The sequence below is a fragment of the Saimiri boliviensis genome, chromosome 6, assembly GCF_048565385.1.
Source record: "Saimiri boliviensis isolate mSaiBol1 chromosome 6, mSaiBol1.pri, whole genome shotgun sequence".
In the NCBI taxonomy this organism is placed as follows: Eukaryota; Metazoa; Chordata; class Mammalia; order Primates; family Cebidae; genus Saimiri; species Saimiri boliviensis.
In genome coordinates, this window is record NC_133454.1 from 52,390,478 (window position 1) to 52,411,186 (window position 20,709).

Genomic DNA, 20,709 nt, shown 5'->3' on the forward strand with positions numbered 1-20,709 from the left:
CCATGTGAACTTGAGTGCTAGGCCACATGCTTTTTTTTTTTTTTTTTTTTTTTTTTTTTTTTTTTTTTTTTTGCCAGAGTCTTGCTCTGTCACCCAAGCTGGAGTGCAGTGGGACGATCCCAGCTCACTGTGACCCTTCGACTCCTGGGTTCAATCGATTCTCCTGCCTCAGCCTCCCTAGTAGCTGGGATTACAGGTGCAAGCTACCATGCCCAGCTAATTTTTTTGTACTTTTAGTAGAGACAGGGTTTCACCATGTTGGCCAGGATGATCTTGAACTCCTGGCTTCAAATTACACCCACCTCTGCCTCTCAAAGTGCTGGGATTACGGGCGTGAGCCACTGCACCCGACCCACACACTCTTAATAATCATGGATGTCCAGGAGCACAGGGTCTAAATAGGGCTGCCTAGCCCATCCTACTGTTCACTGGACAAGCGACGTCCCATCTTCAGGCTTCAGCATCCTCATCCGTGCTGTGCTTCTGATGGCAATCTAGCCAGGATGCAGGCAAGGGAGGATGCAGTGAGATCACAGATATAAGAGCAACTTGGAAATAAAAATGTACCTGCAAGAGGTGCTGGTGATTTTTCTGACTCAGGTCAGCTTCTGTTAGAGCTAGCAGAAAGACGGGGTGGCACCGCATGGAACCGCAGTGGATGGAGGGCTGGCTTCCACTGCTGTGCCTGAGGATGCTGTGGCTATTTCTAGGTGGGATGGGAGGAGTGGGAGGGAGATTGTGAAAAGAAAAGGGAATTGTTTGCTGGAGAGGTTTTTGAATTAACCAAGGAGTATAGGCGCAAACTCCAAGCACTTCACCTGCACCTGGCCTAACCTCTGTCCCAGTGGCTCCCTGAGGCCACTGTGCCCCGGCTCCTCTGAAAGCGGCTCCGTGTGTGAACACCTCTGGGGACCGGGAACCCACTGCTCCCAGCTAAAGTAACCCTGTTTCCTGGCCCGCCTAGGAAAGAGGCAGGCCTCGTCTGAGCCTCTTTCAGAACATTTGGCCTTGGATTGTCTGTGGCTTTGCGTGGTCCTCTGTGACTTCCTGTCTACTTAAGCCTTGCTAAAGCAGACTCTACTCCCTCCCTCATAAGCAGCCACACCTCCAGCAGGTCCTCCAGCGTCAATCTTGGCCCTAAGAGGCCCGGTCTGGGCACGGAGTTGTTGAGATCCGGCTGGAAGTCCTTGCGCCAGGGCCAAAGGCCCCACCCGGGCAACCGCGATGTCCCCGACTCCCCCGCCCCCTTTATTCTCCCAAAAGAAAGAAGCTGCTTCCCACTTTGGAAACGTTTATTCTGAGCACCGGGAAGGAGAGCGGCGGCTGGCGCCTCACTGGGAGCTCAGTTTCTTGGCGTACTCATCGAGCGCGCTCAGGAAGCTGACCTTGAAGCTCTCCAGCACTGGCAGCAGGCCCTGGCGGAGGTCCTCGAACGCGGGCTTGGCCTTCTCGCCGAGCGCGCTCAGATGCTCGCTGGCCTTGGCTTGGTACTCGGCCAGGGTGGCACCGCTCTCCTTGAGCGCCTCGAGGCGCGTGGCCAAGCGCTGGCGCAGCTCGTCGCTGTAGGGTGCCAGTTGTGTGCGCAGCGTGTCCACGTGGGCGCGCGCGCGGTCGCGCACCTGCTCTGCTACCGGGCGCAGCTTCTCCCGCAGATCCTGCAGCTTCTGGAACGCACCCTCCTGGAACTCCGTGCGCAGCGGTTCTAACTTCTGGGAGTAGAGATTCATCTCCTCCTGCCACTTCTTCTGGAAGTCGTCCAGATAGGGCTGCACCTTGGCCTTCACCTCCTCCAGATCCTTGTTCATCTCCTGCCTCAGCTGCTCTGTCTCCTTTTCTAGGTTATCCCAGAACTCCTGGGTCACAGGGCCGAGCTGTTCGCGAAGCTTGTTGACAGTGGAGGTCAAGCTGTCCCAGTTGTCCAGGAGCTTCAGGCTGGAGGGGGAAACAGATGGATTGAGGGCTGGCCTCCCAGGCCCCAGCCAACCCGGGGTGTCCTGGGCGACACCTGTCTGCCAAGGTGCAGGGGCCTAGAGTTTCCAGTACACTCTCAACCAACACCTCTGCCCCGCCATGCCATGCCCCGTTGTGCAGCTGGACCGAGGCACAGAGAGGAGCTAAGAAAGAGACAGAGCTGGGACTGGTGCCCAGTTCTCTGGTCTCCTAAATGGGCCCTTGAAGGACCTTACCTCTCTGCCTCCAGCACATTCGCCTCTACCAAGACAGCCCACACTTTTGCTGGGCAGGAGCAAAGGAGGTGACGAAGGGCAAGGGGGCTGCTGCCCTTGTAGGCACAAGCTGGCATTGTTACCACAGATCGGGCAGCCCTGATCTGTTCTTCGCAGGGGGCATGGGCTGTGACCCTGCCTGGGGCTCCCATTCCAGTCTCTCCATCCAGACCATTTGTGGGGCCCAGCTCCTCAGATAGTAGGTGAGGATTCACCAGTCTGGATTCAACATCTTCCCACAGGCCTCTGCCCCCTGCCCCTGCCCTCAACCCCAGGCTGGGTCCTTACTTTAGCTGTTTTCCCAAGGCGGACGTTTCAAACTGGGACACATAGTCTTTGCCGCTCTCTTTGACTGAATCCACGTACACAGTGGCCAGGTCCTTCACTCGATCCCAGGGGCTCTGGGGGGGTTCATCTTGCTGCCAGAAATGCCGAGCCTGGCTCCCTGGGGGTGGGAGGGGAGACTCAAATCAGGCCAGCTGTGGGCCGGGATCTGAGCCAAAAGGCCAGGCTTGGAGGTGGGAGAGAGGGGGCCAGTGAGAAACATGCTGCCTCTGCTCAGGAGGGTGAGCCAAAGGGGTTTAGGGAGAAAGCCCCCCAGTAGTTGGTTCCCTAGGCTGGGGGACACCTACCCGTCAGGAAGAGCACGGCCAAGGTCAGCACCACAGCTTTCATCCTGAAGGGCTGTGGGGGACCTGGAGGAGAAGAAGAGCTTGGCTGAGTGGCGGTGGGAGGGGTGGGTCTCTAGCATGCAGAAGCCACGTGCTCCCCGACTCATTACAGCCAGGTGAGGAGAATGGGCACAGAGTGGGAGAAGACCTCAGCTTCCCAGAAGCCTGGCTTGGGGCAGAGCCTGAACCTCGATGCCTTGAGCTGGGAAGCCAGAGTCACCCGGGACAGGCAGCAGCACTCACCTCCTTCTTGGGCAGGCAGAAACACTCACCTCCTTCTCGAAGTCTAAGTAGCCAGCTCTTGCAGGGCCTATTTATGTCTTCAGCCAGGGGCTGGGCAGGGAGACAGATAAGCCCAGCCTGGGCCCTGCTGCTGCTCACTGGTCCTGGCGATGTGGAACTTGAGAGTTCAAGGATCAGCTCTGTCCCTGGGGCTGGGCAAATAGAGTGGGCAAACAGCGAGCTGCGGGGGCTGCAGGACAGGGGTCAAGGGTTCAGTGGGGCCGGGAGGGGAGTGGCTGCAGGCTTGCAGGTACCAGGGGTGGGGTCGGGGTTCCCGGCACTCATCCCCTTCCCCTCCATGGGAGTGTGTGGGCGGTTGCCATTGTCCATTGTGCTGGCAGAAGGGAGGGGAGGGACGCTGGGACTCCTCCACTCAGGAGACCTCCTCCCCCACCATCCTGCATTCCAGGGAGACTACATCACTCCCGTCCCCCTTCCCCCACCGCTTCCTCCCACCACTGTGCTGCTTTAGTTCCCAGCAGGTCCTGCAGGCCTCCCTCCAAGCCCCCTAAACTGGTAAACCTGGGGAGAGGGGAGAGCGCTCCGTGGTACCCAGACTGAGGTTTCAGAGACCTCTTGCATTTCAAAACACACTAGAGACCAATTCAGAGCTGCCAACTTTTACTTTTGTCATGTAAAGATATTGCCTGCCTCCAAAAACCCTCACTATCTACCGTGACCATCACCTCAAAAAGGAAAGACTTTAGCAAAAAAAAAACAAACAAACAAAAAAAAAAAAAAAAAAAAAAAAAAAAAAAAAAAAAAAAAACGGAGGGGAGCATAACCTCAGAATTACATTGCAGAGTTGAAGTCCTTTAGATTGAAGACGCCTTCCTTTGCATTGTTCACACACTTGAGCACTCAGAGGTGGGATGGGATCCCAGCCTTGGGGAAGCCCTGGTGTGGGGAGAAGACCCTTGGGCAAGGAAGTGGCCGGAGACCTGCTTTCTCATTTCACTCGGCCTCCATCTTGCTGGAGGAAGACGGTGGGCAAGTTACGTAATCTCTCTGAGCCTCAGTTTCCTATCTGCAAAATGAGGCAAGAATGGTCAGAGTTGGCCGGGTGTGGTGGCTCACACCTGTAATCCAAGCACTTTGGAGGCCGAGGCAGGCGGATCACCTGAGGTCGGGAGTTCAAGACCAGCCTGACCAACATAGTGAAACCCCGTCTTTAAAAAAAAAAAAAAAAAGGTCAGAGTTGCTGGAGGCCCCCCGAGACAGCCTGTGAATGTAAGTGCTGTGCGTCCGTTGGTGTTTGCAGCACCATCTTGTAAGGTTTCTCCAGGAAGGCCCAGACCTCCTGCAGCAGGTTACTGACAGAACCTGAGTCCTAGAGCCTGTGATGCAGGCTGAGAGGAACTGTGAGATCACTCCAGCCTCTCCCCACGCCATGGTCTCACAGATGAAGAGACTGAAGATGAAGAGCATGAAGGGACTTTGCCCAAAGGCTCTCATCTCTCAGGGAGTTAGAAGCAAGGCTGGACCTAGAACCAGTCTCTGGACTTAGGACACATGGCAGAAATGTACCCTGTACCATCATTCCAGGAAACTCCCTAACTCTAGAAACCAGCCTGACATCGCTGTTTACCAGATTGGGGAGTGGTCGGCCTCATGCCTTTTATTTCAGAGAAGATTCTGGAGCCAGAAAACATTAGATTTGATTCCCAGCTCTGCCACTTATTAGCTGTTTGACCCTGGATGACTTGTGCAACGTAACCTCCCCACACGTAGTTCCTGATTGAAGATAATGATAGAACATGCCATTGCCCTGAGTTATGGCAGGAGTTACTGTGTGGATAATGCTCCCCAAAGATGCTCACATCCTCATCCCTGGAACCTGTGACTTTGCTACCTTCCATGGCAAAAAAAAGATTTTGCCAGTGTGATTAAGGACCTTGAGATGGGGTGGTTAGCCTGGATTCTTCAGGTGGGCCCACTGTCATTGCAGGGGTCCTTAATTATATAAGAGGGAGGCAGCGGCATCAGAGTCAGAGAAAGAGATGTGGGGATGGCAGCGGAGGTCAGACTTGTGACTGCTGGAAGAAGGGCGTGAGCGGGGGACACGGGCGGCCCGTTCCTGGAAGCTGCAGAAGGCAAAGACTTTTTCCCTGCAGCCTCCAGAAGGAGCACAGCTCTGCTGCCACCATGATTTTAGCCCAGTGTGACCCATTTTGGACTTCCGACCTTCATAACTGTAAGATAATAAACGTATGTTGTTTTCAGCGTGAAATTTGAACATATATGCAAAACTGTTAGAAAGGTACCTAGCACTTAGTAAATAGTAGCTATTCTGTTTTCTAGAATCCAAGTTTCTGGTATTCTTTGCCTTATTCCCGCTACACTCGCTTTACCACACCTGAGACCTCAGCTTCTGCAGCAGGCATGAAGGCAGGAATCCCACTTTTCTCTGCTTGGCTTTGAATTGCAGTTGCTGAAATAGGGGACATCTTTTCCAGGACTGAAGTGGCCCCGGATGTCTGTGGGACTGTGCAGAGAGGGAGGTGGCCTTAGTGAGCCATCAGCCTGGGCTGCGTGTTTGGCCATCCCAGCTGTCTGTCGCTTTAAAAAGTGGGAAGGTGGCTGGTCCCCTGCGGGGACAGCTCACAGATTTCTCAGGCCAAGAGAGTGTCTTTTCGTTTGGGGGTTAGAGTCTATCCCAGCCACCACATGGGGGAATCTCAGAAGCTTACTGGTTGGACTCCAAGATACTTGCCAGTGTTTTTTATCTTTTATTTTGAGACGGAGTTTCGCTCTTGTTACCCAGGCTGGAGTGCAATGGCGCGATCTCGGCTCACCGCAACCTCCGCCTTCTGGGTTCAGGCAATTCTCCTGCCTCAGCCTCCTGAGTAGCTGGGATTACAGGCACGCGCCACCATGCCCAGCTAATTTTTTGTATTTTTAGTAGAGACGGGGTTTCACCATGTTGACCAGGATGGTCTTGATCTCTTGATCTCGTGATCCACCCGCCTCGGCCTCCCACAGTGCTGGGATTACAGGTGTGAGCCACTGTGCCTGGCCTTTATCGTTTGTTTTTTGAGGCAGAGTCTCGCTCTTGTAGCCTAGGCTAGAGTGCAGTGGTGCGATCTCGGCTCACTGCTACCTCTGCTTCCCAGGTTCAAGCCATTCTCCTGCCTCAGTCTCCCAAGCAGCTGGGATTACAGGAATGCATCACCATGCCCAGCAAATTTTTTTGTATTTTTAGTAGAGACAGGGTTTCACCATATTGCCCAGGCTGGTCTCAAACTCTTGACCTTGTGATCTGCCTGCCTCGGCCTCCCAAAGTGCTGGGATTACAGGCATGAGCCACCGCGCCTGGCCCTACTTGCCAGTGTTTTACCCTTTTCTTTGGTTTGTTACTAAAATGATTGTTATGGCTAACCCTAATATTTAACATTTACACAGTTCTTTAGTGGCCAAAGCACTTTTACAACTTAGAATGTCCCTGTAAGGCTGGAGGCCAGATTTTACCTGTCATTTTGCCTGTGGGAAAACTGCAGCTCAGAGCTGCCCTGCATCCTTCAGCTGTTACTATTTAGCGCTGGCAGGGGTGGGAACTGGGGAGGCCTGGCTTCTAGTTCATTGAGGGTGGCCTTATACCCTTGCAGAGCCTGCAGCTCCCTTTGCCGTTTGTTCAGGGACTGCTCAATTTCCTGGCTCAGGGACTGCAAGGCATCAGGATAGGGGGTGCTGTTGAACAGTATCTTACCAAGGAAGGAGTTTTTTGTTTTTATTTTTTTGTTTTTTTTGAGACAGAATTTTGCTCTTGTTGCCCAGGCTGGAGTGCAATGGCGCCATCTTGGTTCAATGCGACCTCTGCCTCCTGGGTTCAAGCGATTCTCCTGCCTCAGACTCCCAAGTGGCTGGGATTACAGGCATGCACTACCAGGCCTGGCTAATTTTGTATTTTTAGTAGAGACAGGGTTTCTCCATGCTGGTCAGGCTGGTCTTGAATTCCCAGCCTCAGGTGATTTGCCTGCCTTGACCTCCCAAAGTGCTGAGATTACAGGCATGAGCCACTGTCCTTTTTTAAATATACTTATTCACCAGGAATGAAATTCACTTCATTTCATTGCAAGATATTTGGCTGAAACTAGACCAAAGCCCATTTACTAATATTTTGGAAAGAAAGGAAGTCTTTCTGGACAGAGCCTATGGAAAAATTACCAACCGACACCAACTGGGCTCATGACAGACTCAGACTCAGGGTCTAGCCAGGTGTTGTTGGAGGCGCTAAGTGCCCATGGGTTGGGATGTTTAGTGGCTGCAGGGCCGCCATTGTAGGCCCCTATTTCCACCCACTTCTTTGCCTCGTCTTGGGAGCCTCCACTGCTCCTGACCTGGTCACCAGGTCCTGGCCCTGGATGCCCTGAAGTGTAGGAGTGTTGACAGCTACTACAAGAGTGGATTTTGCACAGAAAGATTAGCGACTCCTTTCACAATTTATGCCCCAACATACTGGCCAGTCTGCACTGGGAGGACTCTGTCCCCTGCTAGGTCTGGCACATAACAGACACCTGCCAAACATCTGCTCAGTGAATGGCACTGGCACACTAAACAGAGGGTCACCAGGCTGGTCATAGGGAGGCGTGGTCCTGGGAGGGGAGGCAGCCACATACCCGCCCCAGCTCGGAACATTTCTTCTGGGAGCACGTGGCGTGGGCCAGAATGAGACTCCGGGAGGGGAGGTGCCGACTACGCAGGAGAGACAGGACCCCTAGCCCCAGTATTTCCTATTTGGCAATTTTGCTGCAGCTCTTGTGATAGAGCCCCAAGTTAGACCCTTGGGCGGGGCACTGTCACCAACTAAGCACGATTCTCTCCTGCCCTCCTGTTTAGGGGACTAAGGCCAGGACAGAGCTCATCTTTGACCAGCAGGAGGGAGGCACAGTAGCCCTCTGAATTCTTGATCTTTGCAGCTGGTGTGGGGTGGGGGCTGGCACAAAGTCAGAAAGAAAACCGGGTAGCAATCTGTCAGAGGGTCACCAGCCTGGTCATAAGGAGGTGTGGTCCTGGGAGGGGAGGCAGCCGCATAGCAGCCCCAGCTCAGATCATTTCTGGGAGCATGTGGTGTGGGCCAGAATGGTTCCTGTTTTCTGGAGCTGAGCTCTCCAATCTGTATTCAGGAGCCAGTGCTCTGCTTCCTCCGGAATCTCACCCTACCCCTGGTCCAAAGGAACCCTGGCTGATTTTAGGAGGGAGTGGCACTTATTGCAACAGGTGCTACAATTTGTTGGATGGCATCTGGGTGTGATCACTGGGTCTAGAGACTCACCGAGCCTTGCATGAGAGCATATACAGACTCAGGAGTTTCAGAAGATCCTCCTTGAGAAGGCTCTTTTCTATTCTAATTTAAATGGCTCTGCAGCCCCCCATGGACTTGAAGTCTTTTTTCTTTGCAGGAGTGCAGTGGTGCGATCATGGCTGACTCCCTGCAGCCTCAAACTCCTGGGCTCACACGATTCTTCAGCCTCAGCCTCCTGAGCAGCTGGGACTACAGGCATGTGCCACCAGCCTGGTTAAATTTATTTTTTTGTAGAGGTGGGGTCTTGCTATGTTGCCTAGGCTGAACTTGAACCCCTGGTCTTACATAATTCTCCTGCTTCAGCCTCCTGAGCAGCTGGGATTACAGGCGCATGCCACTATGCTCAGCTGCAAAGGTTTTCTATATTCCTTCTCATTCTTCCTTCTGTGAACTCAGATGGTGTTTCCAGCTTCAGTGAGTCTTCTTCATAGAAGACCTTCAACCAGCTATCTCTTAGCCATGCCTGGGACCTTGCTGGAAACTCTACCCTGCCCTTTGGAGTTCAGGTGTAGAAAAAGGAGAAAACTATAAAACTATAGGATAATTCACCCCGAGCCTCTTTTTTTTTTTTTTTTTTTAAGATTCTTCCTCTGTTGCCCAGGCTGGAGTACAGTGGTACATTCTTAGCCTGCTGCAACCTCCTCCTCCTGGTTTCAAGCCATTCTCCTGCCTCAGCCTCCCGAGTAGCTGGGACTACAGGCACATGCCACCATGCCTGGCTAATTTTTGTATTTTTAGTAGAGACAGGGTTTCACCACATCAACCAGGCTGGTATTGAACTCCTGACCTCAGGTGATCCACCTGCCTTGGCCTCCCAAAGTGCTAGGATTACACGTGTGAGCCACCATGCCCGTCCCATCCCTTTCTTTCCGAGTATTTATTTAGCTATACTCTCACTAGGCCAATGAGGGTCACATCTTAAAGGGTCCTGCCTGTGTCCACTCTTTAAGGATCTTTCCCTGTACTCTTCAAAAGTGCCCTTTCAAGGAAGCTTGTCTTCCACCTGGCTCAGCAAATTCAAATGCTCCCTTCTGACAGGGCAGAGTCCTAGCTGGGTGCCCAGGGACACATTGTGAAGCAGAGTTCAGGCTTCTAGAGAATGTGAGTTTCATAAGGTGAGATGGGATCATGAATCATTCAGAGCCCCACCCTAAGCTTGGGAGACCTCTCCAGCCTCCGCTGCCCCAGCTCCCACCTACCTGAGGCTTCTCCCAACTAGATTCCAAAGCACAAATAATCTATCAGCCTAAGAACAGAGTCAGGCTCCTATCTACACAACCTCCTGCTGTCCCACTAAGTAACCAAGTTGTAGATAAGTGCCTCACAAAAGGAAGGACAAAAGGTCTTAGCAACTGGAGTCTGGAGATTTTTTTAAATCCTTTTTAGTTCAACATAAAGTGAGAAAGAAAAAAATACTTGACATTTTCAGAGAACAGAAATAGGAAAGTATGTTCATATACATTCAACATATACTGCGCATATTGGTTACTACAATACAAAGCAATGAGTTTTTTTAAAGTGTAGTTTGCAAGATGGCACGGTTAGTAGACTCACTGGCTTTCATCTGGTGTTGCTGGAGGGTGCGGTCTGCTCTCCCATACATACAGTACCATGTAAACAGATCAGGCTGAACGTGTGGCGGTGCTAGGGCAAGTCGGGGGCAGAAGAGTCGGAACAAGCCCAGAGAAGTCAGAACAAGCCCAGAGAAGTCAAACAACGGCTTTTAGGGCTTTCTTGGTAAGCCCCCTTCTGGAGAGTAGTTGGTGACCCCACCAAGTGGAGGGGAGACTGGGGACCATGGAAACACGGGACTGCTCCCAGGAAAGGCTCTTGCACTGCAGAATTCCACTCAAGGGATATTGGGTCCAGGAGCTGAGCTGCCAGTATCAGTGAAGGACACGGTGCATGGGGATCCCGCCAGCAACATCAGGATGGCCATGCTGGGCACCCGCTTTTCTCTGTGCAAATTCAGGACGAAAGACTAGGAGGGGACTCGGGAATTCTTGCTCTCCTTTCCCAGAAAAAAAAAAAAAAGGATGGAGAGTCAGAGTATTCAAGGTCTCTCTCTTGTTTTGAAGATCAGAAGGTGATAACCCAGACCCCCTCTCAGCCCCAGCCAGCAGAGAAGACTTTGGTTTCTAACAATGAAGAGAAATAAAGATAACACAAACAATAGCTATTGCGTATGCACTGCTTCAACTGGGGAAAGGCGATCACTGCATCTGTCACTGGCACAAGTAAGAGCGGTTCACAATTACAATGCCTAAAGGAAATACTTCGAACAAAAGGTGCAAGTCACGATTCAAATAGAACAGAATCTGGTTAAACATTTCTCTTTTAAACAAAAATTCCTTTTGTCTTTATTTATTAATAATGATAACAATAATATCAACATTTACCAAAAACAATTTCTACATGATCAAGAATTAATACAGGGGCTGAGGGTGCCCAGAGGGGAGGAGGAGGTTAGGAGAGAGGCAGGGCCCGAGGCGACCTCCGACGCTTCTTGCCTGTGACAAAGAGGCTGAAAGGGGAGAGCATATATATATATTATATATTATATATATACACACATACATATATAATATATATGGAGAAACAATTCTTTTTATGGACAATATAAAATGAGAATGAAAGATTCCACAGAAAGCATAGTACACTGCTGTTGGGTGTTTATCCATGGATAAAACCAGCAGGATGATCAAGGCAACCAACTTTCCAGGTTACAAGAGGGGAGCTGAGATACCCACCAAAAGCAAAGGCTCAAATTGAGACATTCTAACTGGCAAACCATCTATGCCCGGTAATTCTCAGCCTCCATGCTAAACGCTTCATATGATCTTGGCTGGGACAGACATGTTTTTCTGTGGATCCCAGCAGTAAAGACCTCTCTAGGTTCCAGGCTTGGGGGTTTCTCTTTGTTCTTTTTGTTCTGTAAGTGCCAGAAGCCGTCACCCTTCCTCTCTCCCTTTGCCTGCCATGAGGATTCCAGAGGATGGCATCCTCTGGTATTTGCTTTTGCAGAAGAGCAGTACAGGGAGATGGAGGCTGATGAAGGCTAGGGAGGGAGTGGCCCTGAGGCCCCTGGCCTCTGATCTAACTGCTTTGCTCTCCTGTTTCAAAAAAGGAACAAAAGGAAAAAAAGAAAGAAAGAAAAAAGAAAGTAAATCACCTCCAGAAGAAAACATACCAAAAACAAAACAAAACGCAAACCCCCAAACGAAACAACAAAACCACCAACTCAAATATATTTTCACAAAAGATGGAGAACATGGATTTCCTGTTTATTTCCTTGATGACTTGGTCATACAAGCAAACATGGCAAAACCGTCTCAGAACCCAAAAGAACAGCACACGGATGAACCAAATGTGAGGAGAGGAGCTGTGATATTCTGGGTGGAGAGAAACACAAGGGCAATTTGGCGCAGCGCTGCTAGATACTGTGGGTTTTCAATCAACCTTTTCATTCCCAAGCTGTACACACAACCTGCAATAAAGCAGACACAGAGGAGAATTAGTCTGAGAAGAGAAAAGACTCAAATTTCCATTTAAAACGTCAAAAAAAGCTCGGCGGGCTCCCTTTCCCTCTGCAGCTTGCCACACTGAGGTGCTGATACGGATTTGCCAGCAGCTTCCTTTTCACCAGGTCTCTCTGTCAAGGATTTTCCAGATACAAACAATGGTGCCTATTGTACGCTCTTTGCATTCCTCTGGCCAAACGAGCTGATTTCCCCATTTTCTACCATGGGGCTCTCATCACACATTTCCCCAGTCTGGAATATCCTGCCACTTGCTTCTGTACGACCTTAAAACAAATATGGCTAGACACGTTTTCTTGCCAGGTTTTGTCTTTCAGGGCTGAGTTTAAGGACTTCCTCCTTTCCTTATTATGCTGGCCAGAGGTCACCTCCATCCTTTGGAGCCATAGCTCACTTCTGTCTCTATGAAGGCGACAGCACCTATAACACGAGGTGGGGCTTGTATCTTACTCCCATAACTGAACTGAGAGACTATGTCTAGCATTTCTTCTGCATGCCCCCACCCCTATCCCATGCCCTAAAACTAGCAGGGCACTTAATGAAAAGCAGGAAACTGTGAAGCCACGAGGGGAGGCGTAGCATTACTGATGGCACTGGCCACCACAACACATGGGCTGGAGCTCCTGACGGGATCGGGAATGGGCACTGGGCCACAGGGCTGGTTTGGCCCTGGCCAGGGTGACACTCACTCTCTGTTTCTTGTTACACGCCTGCCTGCTCCATGCTGAAGGAGACTTCAGGGTGCTTGTAGCTGAGCAGAATGTCTGTAATACAGGTAGATGGATAGCAAGAGGAGTTTAAATGCTGGCTGCCATCACTCAGGTCTGGGTGCTCATGACCTCCCAGGCTTGCCCCACATTCTGCAAGACCAAAAAGAATATATGAGGTTGGCAGGGAACTGAGGGGCTAAGTGCGCAAGGGGGAGAGAGAGGAGGAATTGAAGGCAAACTGTCTGAGCATCCCAGAGCCTGACTCGCAGCCCTGAACTCTAGCTCACAGGCCCTCAAGGTGTTGAGTGACGATGGGGGGGCGAAGATTCTTCCTGTATTCTCCTCTGCCTGTTGTTTTTCCCCTTTTCCTTTACCCTTTCCCATCCTTAAGTAAGATCAACTACTGTAGTATGAGAAAAGATAGAGGGCTCCTTCTGAAAGAATCACCTCTTAAAGGCTGAAAGGGACAATAATTTGACTGCCTGCAGGTACCCGTTCCTGGGCACTGTCAGTGTTCCGACACTGTGCTAAGCACTTTATACTCACTAAGCCAGCCTGCCCTCACAGCACAACGTAGGATAAAGGCTCTATCATTTTTGCCACTTTAGGGATGAGGATCTCAGGGTCCAGAATAGCCAAGTCCCTTGCCTGCAGAGCCTGAAAAGGACAGCCTTGGGACTGACGGCAGACCTCTGCTGCCCAGGGCCTTGTATTTGTTATGACACCCTCCCTTGATCGGCTCCAAGGAGAGGTAGAAATGTTCCATCAGGACCTGATGCCCTCTAAGCAGAGCCAGAAAGAGTTGTTGAAGGCATATTGTCACAAAGATCAGAGACTGGAATATGAGAGCCCTGTGCCATCTGGCTAGAAGCCACGTCTCCTTTACACACCGCACTCAGGGAAAGACTTGTGCGGAAAGGGGCTGTGTCCAGAACCTGTGGGACGCTGTGGCTCCACCTCCCCATGAGCTCTTCCTGCAGAAGAGGGGCGCAGTCACAGAAGATGGAGGGAGGCCCCTCCAGGAGCATCTCTGGAGTGCCCCAGGCAGAAGGCTCCTCACCCTCATTTTCCCCATCCTGAAACTGCTGGCTGCCCATGAGCGAAGACTGGCTGAGAACTGCATCTGACATCCGGGCAGAACTAAGTGCTTTCCCAGCCACGAGACTCATTCCTGGCAAGTTATCCAGCTGTACCTGCAGAAAACAGGAGAAAACGTAAGCACACCAGAGACTGCACCACTCTCAGGCAACAGACAGCCTGGGGCCCCGCTCCCAGACTCCTTCCTCTACAGCACCACCCAAAGGAGGCGCTCCACAGCAACAGCGTGGTTTCTCCCGCAGGGTGGGGGAAGTGGGATGCGGCGATTGTGGCAAATCTCAGCTGGTGGTGACATCTTGACACTTACATGCCCTTCTAAAACCAGGTTTCTGACCTATCCCCATCACCGCTGGGACTTTATCTTAGAACAGCACCATCTAGTCACACTCTGCAATGATGGAAATGTTCTCTGTCCTGTCCAACATGGTAACCACTAGGCACAGGTGGCTACAGAGCACTTTAAGTGTGACTGGTATGACTGAGGAACTGAATTGTTAATTGTTTTTCATTTTAATTGGTTTAGATTTGAATAGCCACATGTGGCTAGCTACTAGACCAGCGCCACTCTAGGAAAACAAAACTTTGCTGAGGCCCACCAAGCTCCCCTGATCAGTGTAGCTTACTATGTAGAAAAAGAACCAGAAGCCTATAGGCTCATTTGGGGCTGGAGTTTAGATTGAGAAGAGATTTAATAACCAAAACTATAGGGAACAGACGGCAACTATTTCTGATTCCATGGTCTAAAATTTGGAGCATAGATTCTACTGGAATTAAGGGTTGGTCTGTTAGGGGGACTCAAAGAAATGCTCTCAAGGCAGGCAGATCACTTGAGGCCAAAAGTTAGAGACCAGCCTGGCCAACATGGTGAAACCCCATAACTACTAAAAATACAAAAATTAGCCAGGTGTGGTGGCAAGCACCTGTAGTCCCAGCTACTCAGGAGGCTGAGGCACAAGAATCACTTGAACCGGGGAGATGGAAGTTGCAGTGAGCTGAGATCATGCCACTGTACTCTGGGTGACAGAGTGAGACTCCATCTCAAAAAAAGAAATGTTCCCCACAGTTTCCGGAAAGGTTGGATGCTGAGTGAGGAGAGTGGCCAGGAGAGGCTACCCCGCATCACTATGCTCTGCTTCGAGGCGGAAAACAGATGGGAGGATCCACCTCTGCACAGCAGGAGGGACCAACATACATAAGCATCGTCGCTGTTCTGGATGGTATGGTGTCTCTGGAGGGCCCGGGGCCTGTGCTGCTCGTGGACGGAGGGGCGTGCTGGGTACCCAAGCCCGTTGTGATCCTGCAGCTCCACTGCTTGTCCTGGAGAACTTCTATCCATGCAGTTCCCTATGACAGGCTCTGAGGAGACACAGCAGAATAGTCAGTGGGGCTGAACTTCTCCCAGCACTGGAAACCCCCATCCAAGAAATATCTTGCAAGGGACAATGGGCAAGGCTGAAGAGACCAAGTACACTAAGCACTAATCCGCACTCGGTGGTCATGGCTTAGAGCCCACCACCAGCAAAGATAAGCCTCTTTAGGACGGGACCACACCCTTAGGGAAAAAAATCCTAGGGAGGCATGGCTGGACCCCACTGAATCTTTTCTTTCATTTCTCTGTTGCATTAATAATGATCGATTCCCAAACGTAGATGTACATGAGAATTACTCTCATGAAATTCTTTTGCTTTCAGGAACCTCTAGCCTGGGAGGATGTGTCTGTTCTGTGGCTGCCTCCTCTCTCCTCCCCTGTGACCTCAGTGTACCACACCGCTCCTCTCCTTTCTACTTCTCTAACTGCTGCTTCTGACTCCTTCAATGGCACCTCCACCCTTTCTAAGCAAGCACTCTCCACATGTTTGTCCTTGACCTTCTGTCTCCCCCACACTTACTTTGGCAACATCTATTTTCATGGCTGTACTGCCTTTATGTAAAGAATTACTAAAGTGCTCCTTTAAACCCCAGATCCATATTTCCAGCTACTTACTAGGTATCTTTCCCTGGATATCTAACCAGCATGTAACACTTACCATGTCCAATTCCAGACCCATCAACTGCCCCTATAACCTGCTACTCCTTCACACATTGCTGTTTTGATGTCTCATTTTCCGAATCTTCCAGACATAAGCGCAATAGGGCCACTATTGATCCCTTACTCCTGATGCCGCAATAGCTTGAAGTCTAATCAGTCTACCTCTGCCATGCTGGTCACTTGAGTCCCTCTGTTTGCAATCTCATGGAAACTTGATTACCTCTTCCCTGGATTATTACACTAGCCTTATAACCATCCCCCTACTACTACCCTGCGAAGATCGATTGTTCTATAGTTCATTCACTTTCATTTTTACGACAGTGCCCCAGCTATCTTCCAATCGGTGTCTCACACTCCCTTCTCCTACACATTCTAAGCTCTACTCAAATGGGACCACTTAACTGTCCCCAACTATGCACAATTCTATGCATTTGCTCTCACTGTTCCTTCTACCTGCAAATAACTGATTTCTTCTGCCTCCATTCCTGCCAATCCAAATCAACCCATCATTCTAAGTCCATAGCAAATGCTACTGTCTTGATTAAACTTTTCCTTTCAAACAGAAATAGATCATCTCTACCTTTAAACATCAAAAGACTTTGTCTCTGATTGCTTTAACATTATCCTTGGTACCATGTTCCATTATGTACTTAAAACATTCACATTAGACTACAAATTCTTTGCAGGCAAGAACTGTATCTCATGTATGTCTGTGAAGCTTCAGTCTTCTAGAACATTGTCCTATACTCAGTATTATGATCTCTTTAACTGATGTCAGATGTCAGTAAATTCTCTTTAGGCTGGGCATGATGGCTCATGCCCGTAATCCCAGGACTTTGAGAGGCTGAGGCGGGTGGAGCACCTGAGATCAGGAGTTCGAGACTGGCGTGGCCAACGTGGTGAAACCCTACCTTTACTAAAAATACAAAAATTAGCTAGGTGTGGTTGTGTGTGTCTGTGGTCCCAGCTGCTCGGGAGGCTGAGGTAAGAGAATTGCCTGAATTTAGGAAGCAGAGATTATAGTGAGCCAAGACCATGCCACTGCACTCCAGCCTGGGCAAGAGAGTAAGACTGTCTCAAAAAATAATAATAAAATAAATGTTCTCCTAATATGGGTTACTATCCTGTCAAAGCATGCAACTCTACGGACTAGAATTAGAAAGAAAGAGGAATGAGTATTTGTTGATCAAGGATCGTCAAGAAGACTATCAAAGCCACACCTAAGTTGATAGGATCCTCCTGGTTGCACTTTTGGCTTCAGTCTTTAAGAGCCTGGGTACCTGACCGTAAGTTTTGTTTGTTTGGTTGGTTTTCTGAATTAAAGCTTCTTGGAAACTGCTGAGCTTATCTCGGATGAACTGACTGTTGGTGGGACTAAGCTAAAAAAAAATAAAAAACCTCTTCATTGCAAACACAGCTCTAATGCTAAGGGCGCCATTCCAATGATCTATTTGAATAATGAAAGTAAAGCATTCTTCTTGAGTGTTGGGTAAGGGATTTCAGGTCTCTGTGTTTAAAAGGTTTTCTACAATGATTAAGGTTAGGCTTGGACTTAGGGGCAGAGGCAGGATGGAAAGGGAGGGGAGCTAACTGACGCGTACAATGCTAGTAACGCAAGCCATTCTGGAGGAAAATGAGCAGGAGGGAGCCTCCCAACTACCAACTAAAGATGATGGCAAGCGAGAAATCTTTTGACAGTTCTCTGAGCAAAGAGGTAAAAGGAAAAGCCAGCAGCCAACTATTTTGCTACAGAAAGCTAAAAGCCAGTGGAGAGGAGATAAAAGAAAGCCTACACCAGATCTTGTTCTGTGGAATTAGCCCACTCATTGTACCTACTCTACCCATTCCCCTCCGTGGCCAGCTCGCATGGTGGCACCAGGGCCAACCAAAAACCACTGGCAGGAAGTGGTGCAACACAGCTGTGTGGGAGCGAGGAAATGTTGATTCTGTCTCCTCTGCCAAGAAGCAATGCGAGCAGCCGCTTCTTACTTTTTCAAAAACCTATACCATCTTCTTTGATAGCTAACATCATTCCCTCCATTCTGTGGGCTGCTTTTCTCCTTTAAGCCTGATTACATACTGGATGCAAACCTCATCAGTTGCACCTCTTTGTTCTCGGCAAGGACAAACATGAGTGCTCTCCTGTTTAAAGATTTTAAAAGATCATTACTAACCACGAGGAAATGGCAAATGTATACAGTCCTGGCTGGAGCCTTACCGCCTCTTCCGGAGGCCTCAGAGTTGTTTGTTTGCCATTTCTCTTAAGGCTCTTTCCCCGACCCCCCTCAGAACTTGTTTTTATGACTGAGAATTGGGGCCTCTGCAAACCAAAACACCCACCCTCCTTTGGGCTCTGCCTCGTCTGCTCTCTTCCCGACTTCGGGTTTGATGCCTGTAGGCACCAAGCCAGAGCAAGTGACAGCCTGACAAATCATGTGAGGGGCCTTCCTGACTCCCAGCCCAGAGCTCATCCCTCAGCCAAGCTGCAGTTGAGCACAAGGGCCATGAGCACAAGCTCTGGGGTCAGGAAAACCTGGCCGTGAATCCTGGCTTCGCTGCTTCCTCGGGAGCGGGAACTTGGGCGAGTTATCCCGCTTTGCTGGGGCTTACTTATCTGTACAAGAGGACTGACACTATGGGTGTGGAGTGCTATATAGAGGTTATCACACTGTAAAAGCTCAATAAAGTCTGGCATGATTTATATTCAGTTTAGAGATGTTATTTCTGAGTGCATAAGGGCACCCTGAGTCAGCTGACAAACAAGGAAATTAATTTAATCACAGAACCCTGCTTGCAGAATTACAAAGGACAATTTACCCATATGTAAATGAACAAATGACTCAGGGAAACTTTAACTTCCAGAAGAAGCCTCTGATACGGGACAGACACATGTGAGTTAAAAACCTCAAGGACCTAGAAATAGAAATTCCATTTGACCCAGCAATCCCATTACTGGGTATATATCCAAAGGATTATAAATCGTTCTACTATAAGAACATGTGCACACGAATGTTCATTGCAGCACTGTTTACAGTAGCAAAGACCTGGAATCAACCCAAATGCCCATCGATGATAGACTGGACAGGGAAAATGTGGCACATATACACCATGGAATATTATGCAGCCATCAAAAACGATGAGTTTGTGTCCTTTGTAGGGACATGGATGAACCTGGAAACCATCATTCTCAGCAAACTGACACGAGAGCAGAAAATCAAACACCGCATGTTCTCACTCATAGGTGGGTGTTGAACAATGAGAACACATGGACACAGGGAGGGGAGCACTACACACTGGGGTCTGTTGCGGGGAAACAGGGGAGGGACAGCGGGGGGTGGGGAGTTGGGGAGAGACAGCATGGGGAGAAATGCCAGATATAGGTGAAGGGGAGGAAGGCAGCAAATCACACTGCCACGTGTGTACCTATGCAACAATCTTGCATGTTCATCACATGTACCCCAAAACCTAAAATGTAATTAAACAAACAAACAAACAGATGAAAGAGTATTAATAGGAGTCAGGGAATAAACTGGGGCTCTGTCTGCTCAAGTTTCAGTATAATCAGTAGGTCAAAGACCTGGAAGGGCTAGTAGCTTTCATTTGGCAGCTGTGCTTGGAAGGTGCAGAGTAGGCAAGGAGGCATAAAGGGAAAAGTATATGACTAGGGCATCAGCAAACTAGTCAGGACTGAGCTCCTTCACCAGCAAAGTACACAAATGTTGGCAAATCTTTTAGCTTCTCCTCAAGGTTCCTGATCTGAAAAATGAGCGTTGTTTGGGGGCTCAAAAAGACAACACATGTAAAAGAGTCTTTAATCAACTGTAAAGGACCAGGTGAGTCAAGTCTGATTTTTGGTAAGAATGCTGACCCTGAGTCTAGAAGTCCTTTGTGACACTCTATAAATGAGTGACTGACCACCCCCACTGACCACTTGTTGGGGGGTGATAAATATTCCCAAGAGCTACATGCTCAAATATTTATCAGACTAAAGCTAAGAGAATGCAGAAGATGCTGGAGAGGATGTGAAGAAACAGGAACGCTTTTACACAGTTGTTGGGAGTGTAAGTTAGTGCAACCATTGTGGAAGACAGTGTGGTGATTCTGCAAGGATCTAGAAATAGAAATACCATTTGACCCAGCAATCCCCATTATTAGGTATATACCCAAAGAATTATAAATTGTTCTATTATAATGACACATGCGCATGTATGTTTATTGCAGCACCACTTACAATAGCAAAGACCTGGAACCAACCCAAATGTCCATCAAGGACAGACTGGAAAAAGAAAATGGGGCGCATGGAATACTATGCAACCATAAAAAAGGATGAGTTCATGTCCTTTTCAGGGACATGGATGAATCTGGAACCCATCATTCTCAGCAAACTGACACAGGAACAGAAAACCAAACACTGCATGTTCTCATTCACATGTGGGAGCTGAACAATGAGAACATATGGACACAGGGACGGGAACCTCACGCACTGGGGTCTGTTGTGAGGTGGGGAGGTTGGGGAGGGATAGCATTGGGAGAAATACCTAATGTAGGTGACAGGGAGATGGCGGCAGCAAACCACCATGGTATGTGTATACCTATGTAACAAACCTGCAAGATCTGCAAATGTACCCCAGAACTTGAAGTATAATTAAAAAAAAAAAAAAAGAGAGAGAGAGAGAATGCAGAGGTGGGATGACTGTCCAATCACACAAGGGGAAAAATGCACGAATGGACACAATGCACACACCACCTGCCCAGGGAACTCTGGGGCAACTTGCACAATTCTCTATCAAATCTGTCAATGTTGACTCGTCCTTCCTCACTTACTAGGTTTTAAGAGAAAATGGGAGCAATGA

The 20,709-nt window shown here is 49.4% G+C and overlaps 2 protein-coding genes across 8 annotated transcripts in view; both read right to left on the reverse strand.

The window, feature by feature from the left end:
- Window positions 1-1,274: 1,274 nt before the first annotated feature.
- On the reverse strand, window positions 1,275-3,297 carry APOA1 (apolipoprotein A1). 2 transcript variants are annotated; one of them, XM_003923664.3, is made up of 4 exons: window positions 3,169-3,297; window positions 2,858-2,920; window positions 2,514-2,670; window positions 1,275-1,932 (listed from the first exon to the last, which is right to left on the reverse strand). In XM_003923664.3, the coding sequence occupies exons 2-4, from the start codon at window positions 2,898-2,900 to the stop codon at window positions 1,332-1,334; spliced, it is 801 nt and encodes a 266-aa protein (XP_003923713.1). In that variant the 5' UTR covers window positions 2,901-2,920; window positions 3,169-3,297; the 3' UTR covers window positions 1,275-1,331. The 2 variants fall into 2 exon arrangements, with proteins under 2 accessions (XP_003923713.1, XP_010332821.1); XM_010334519.2 differs by having other exon boundaries at window positions 3,140-3,297.
- Window positions 3,298-9,825: 6,528 nt separating this feature from the next.
- Window positions 9,826-20,709, reverse strand: part of SIK3 (SIK family kinase 3) — a 241,417-nt gene continuing 230,533 nt past the window's right edge. For all 6 annotated transcript variants that reach the window (XM_039471143.2, XM_039471141.2, XM_039471144.2 and 3 more), the window contains 4 exons: window positions 15,020-15,183; window positions 13,790-13,922; window positions 12,709-12,879; window positions 9,826-11,967 (listed from right to left, as the gene is read on the reverse strand). In XM_039471143.2, the coding sequence (XP_039327077.1) occupies window positions 12,722-12,879; window positions 13,790-13,922; window positions 15,020-15,183 (455 nt within the window). In that variant the 3' untranslated portion in view covers window positions 9,826-11,967; window positions 12,709-12,721. The remainder of the gene's footprint in view (window positions 11,968-12,708; window positions 12,880-13,789; window positions 13,923-15,019; window positions 15,184-20,709) is intronic.

Excerpts from the sequence above, each read along its gene's own strand:
- APOA1 (XM_003923664.3), bottom strand. The coding sequence starts at position 2,900 with ATGAAAGCTGTGGTGCTGACCTTGGCCGTGCTCTTCCTGACGG. Across the intron at positions 2,671-2,857 it reads GGCCGTGCTCTTCCTGACGG|GGAGCCAGGCTCGGCATTTC; the intron begins GTAGGTGTCCCC and ends TCCCACCCCCAG. Across the intron at positions 1,933-2,513 it reads GCCTTGGGAAAACAGCTAAA|CCTGAAGCTCCTGGACAACT; the intron begins GTAAGGACCCAG and ends TTCCCCCTCCAG.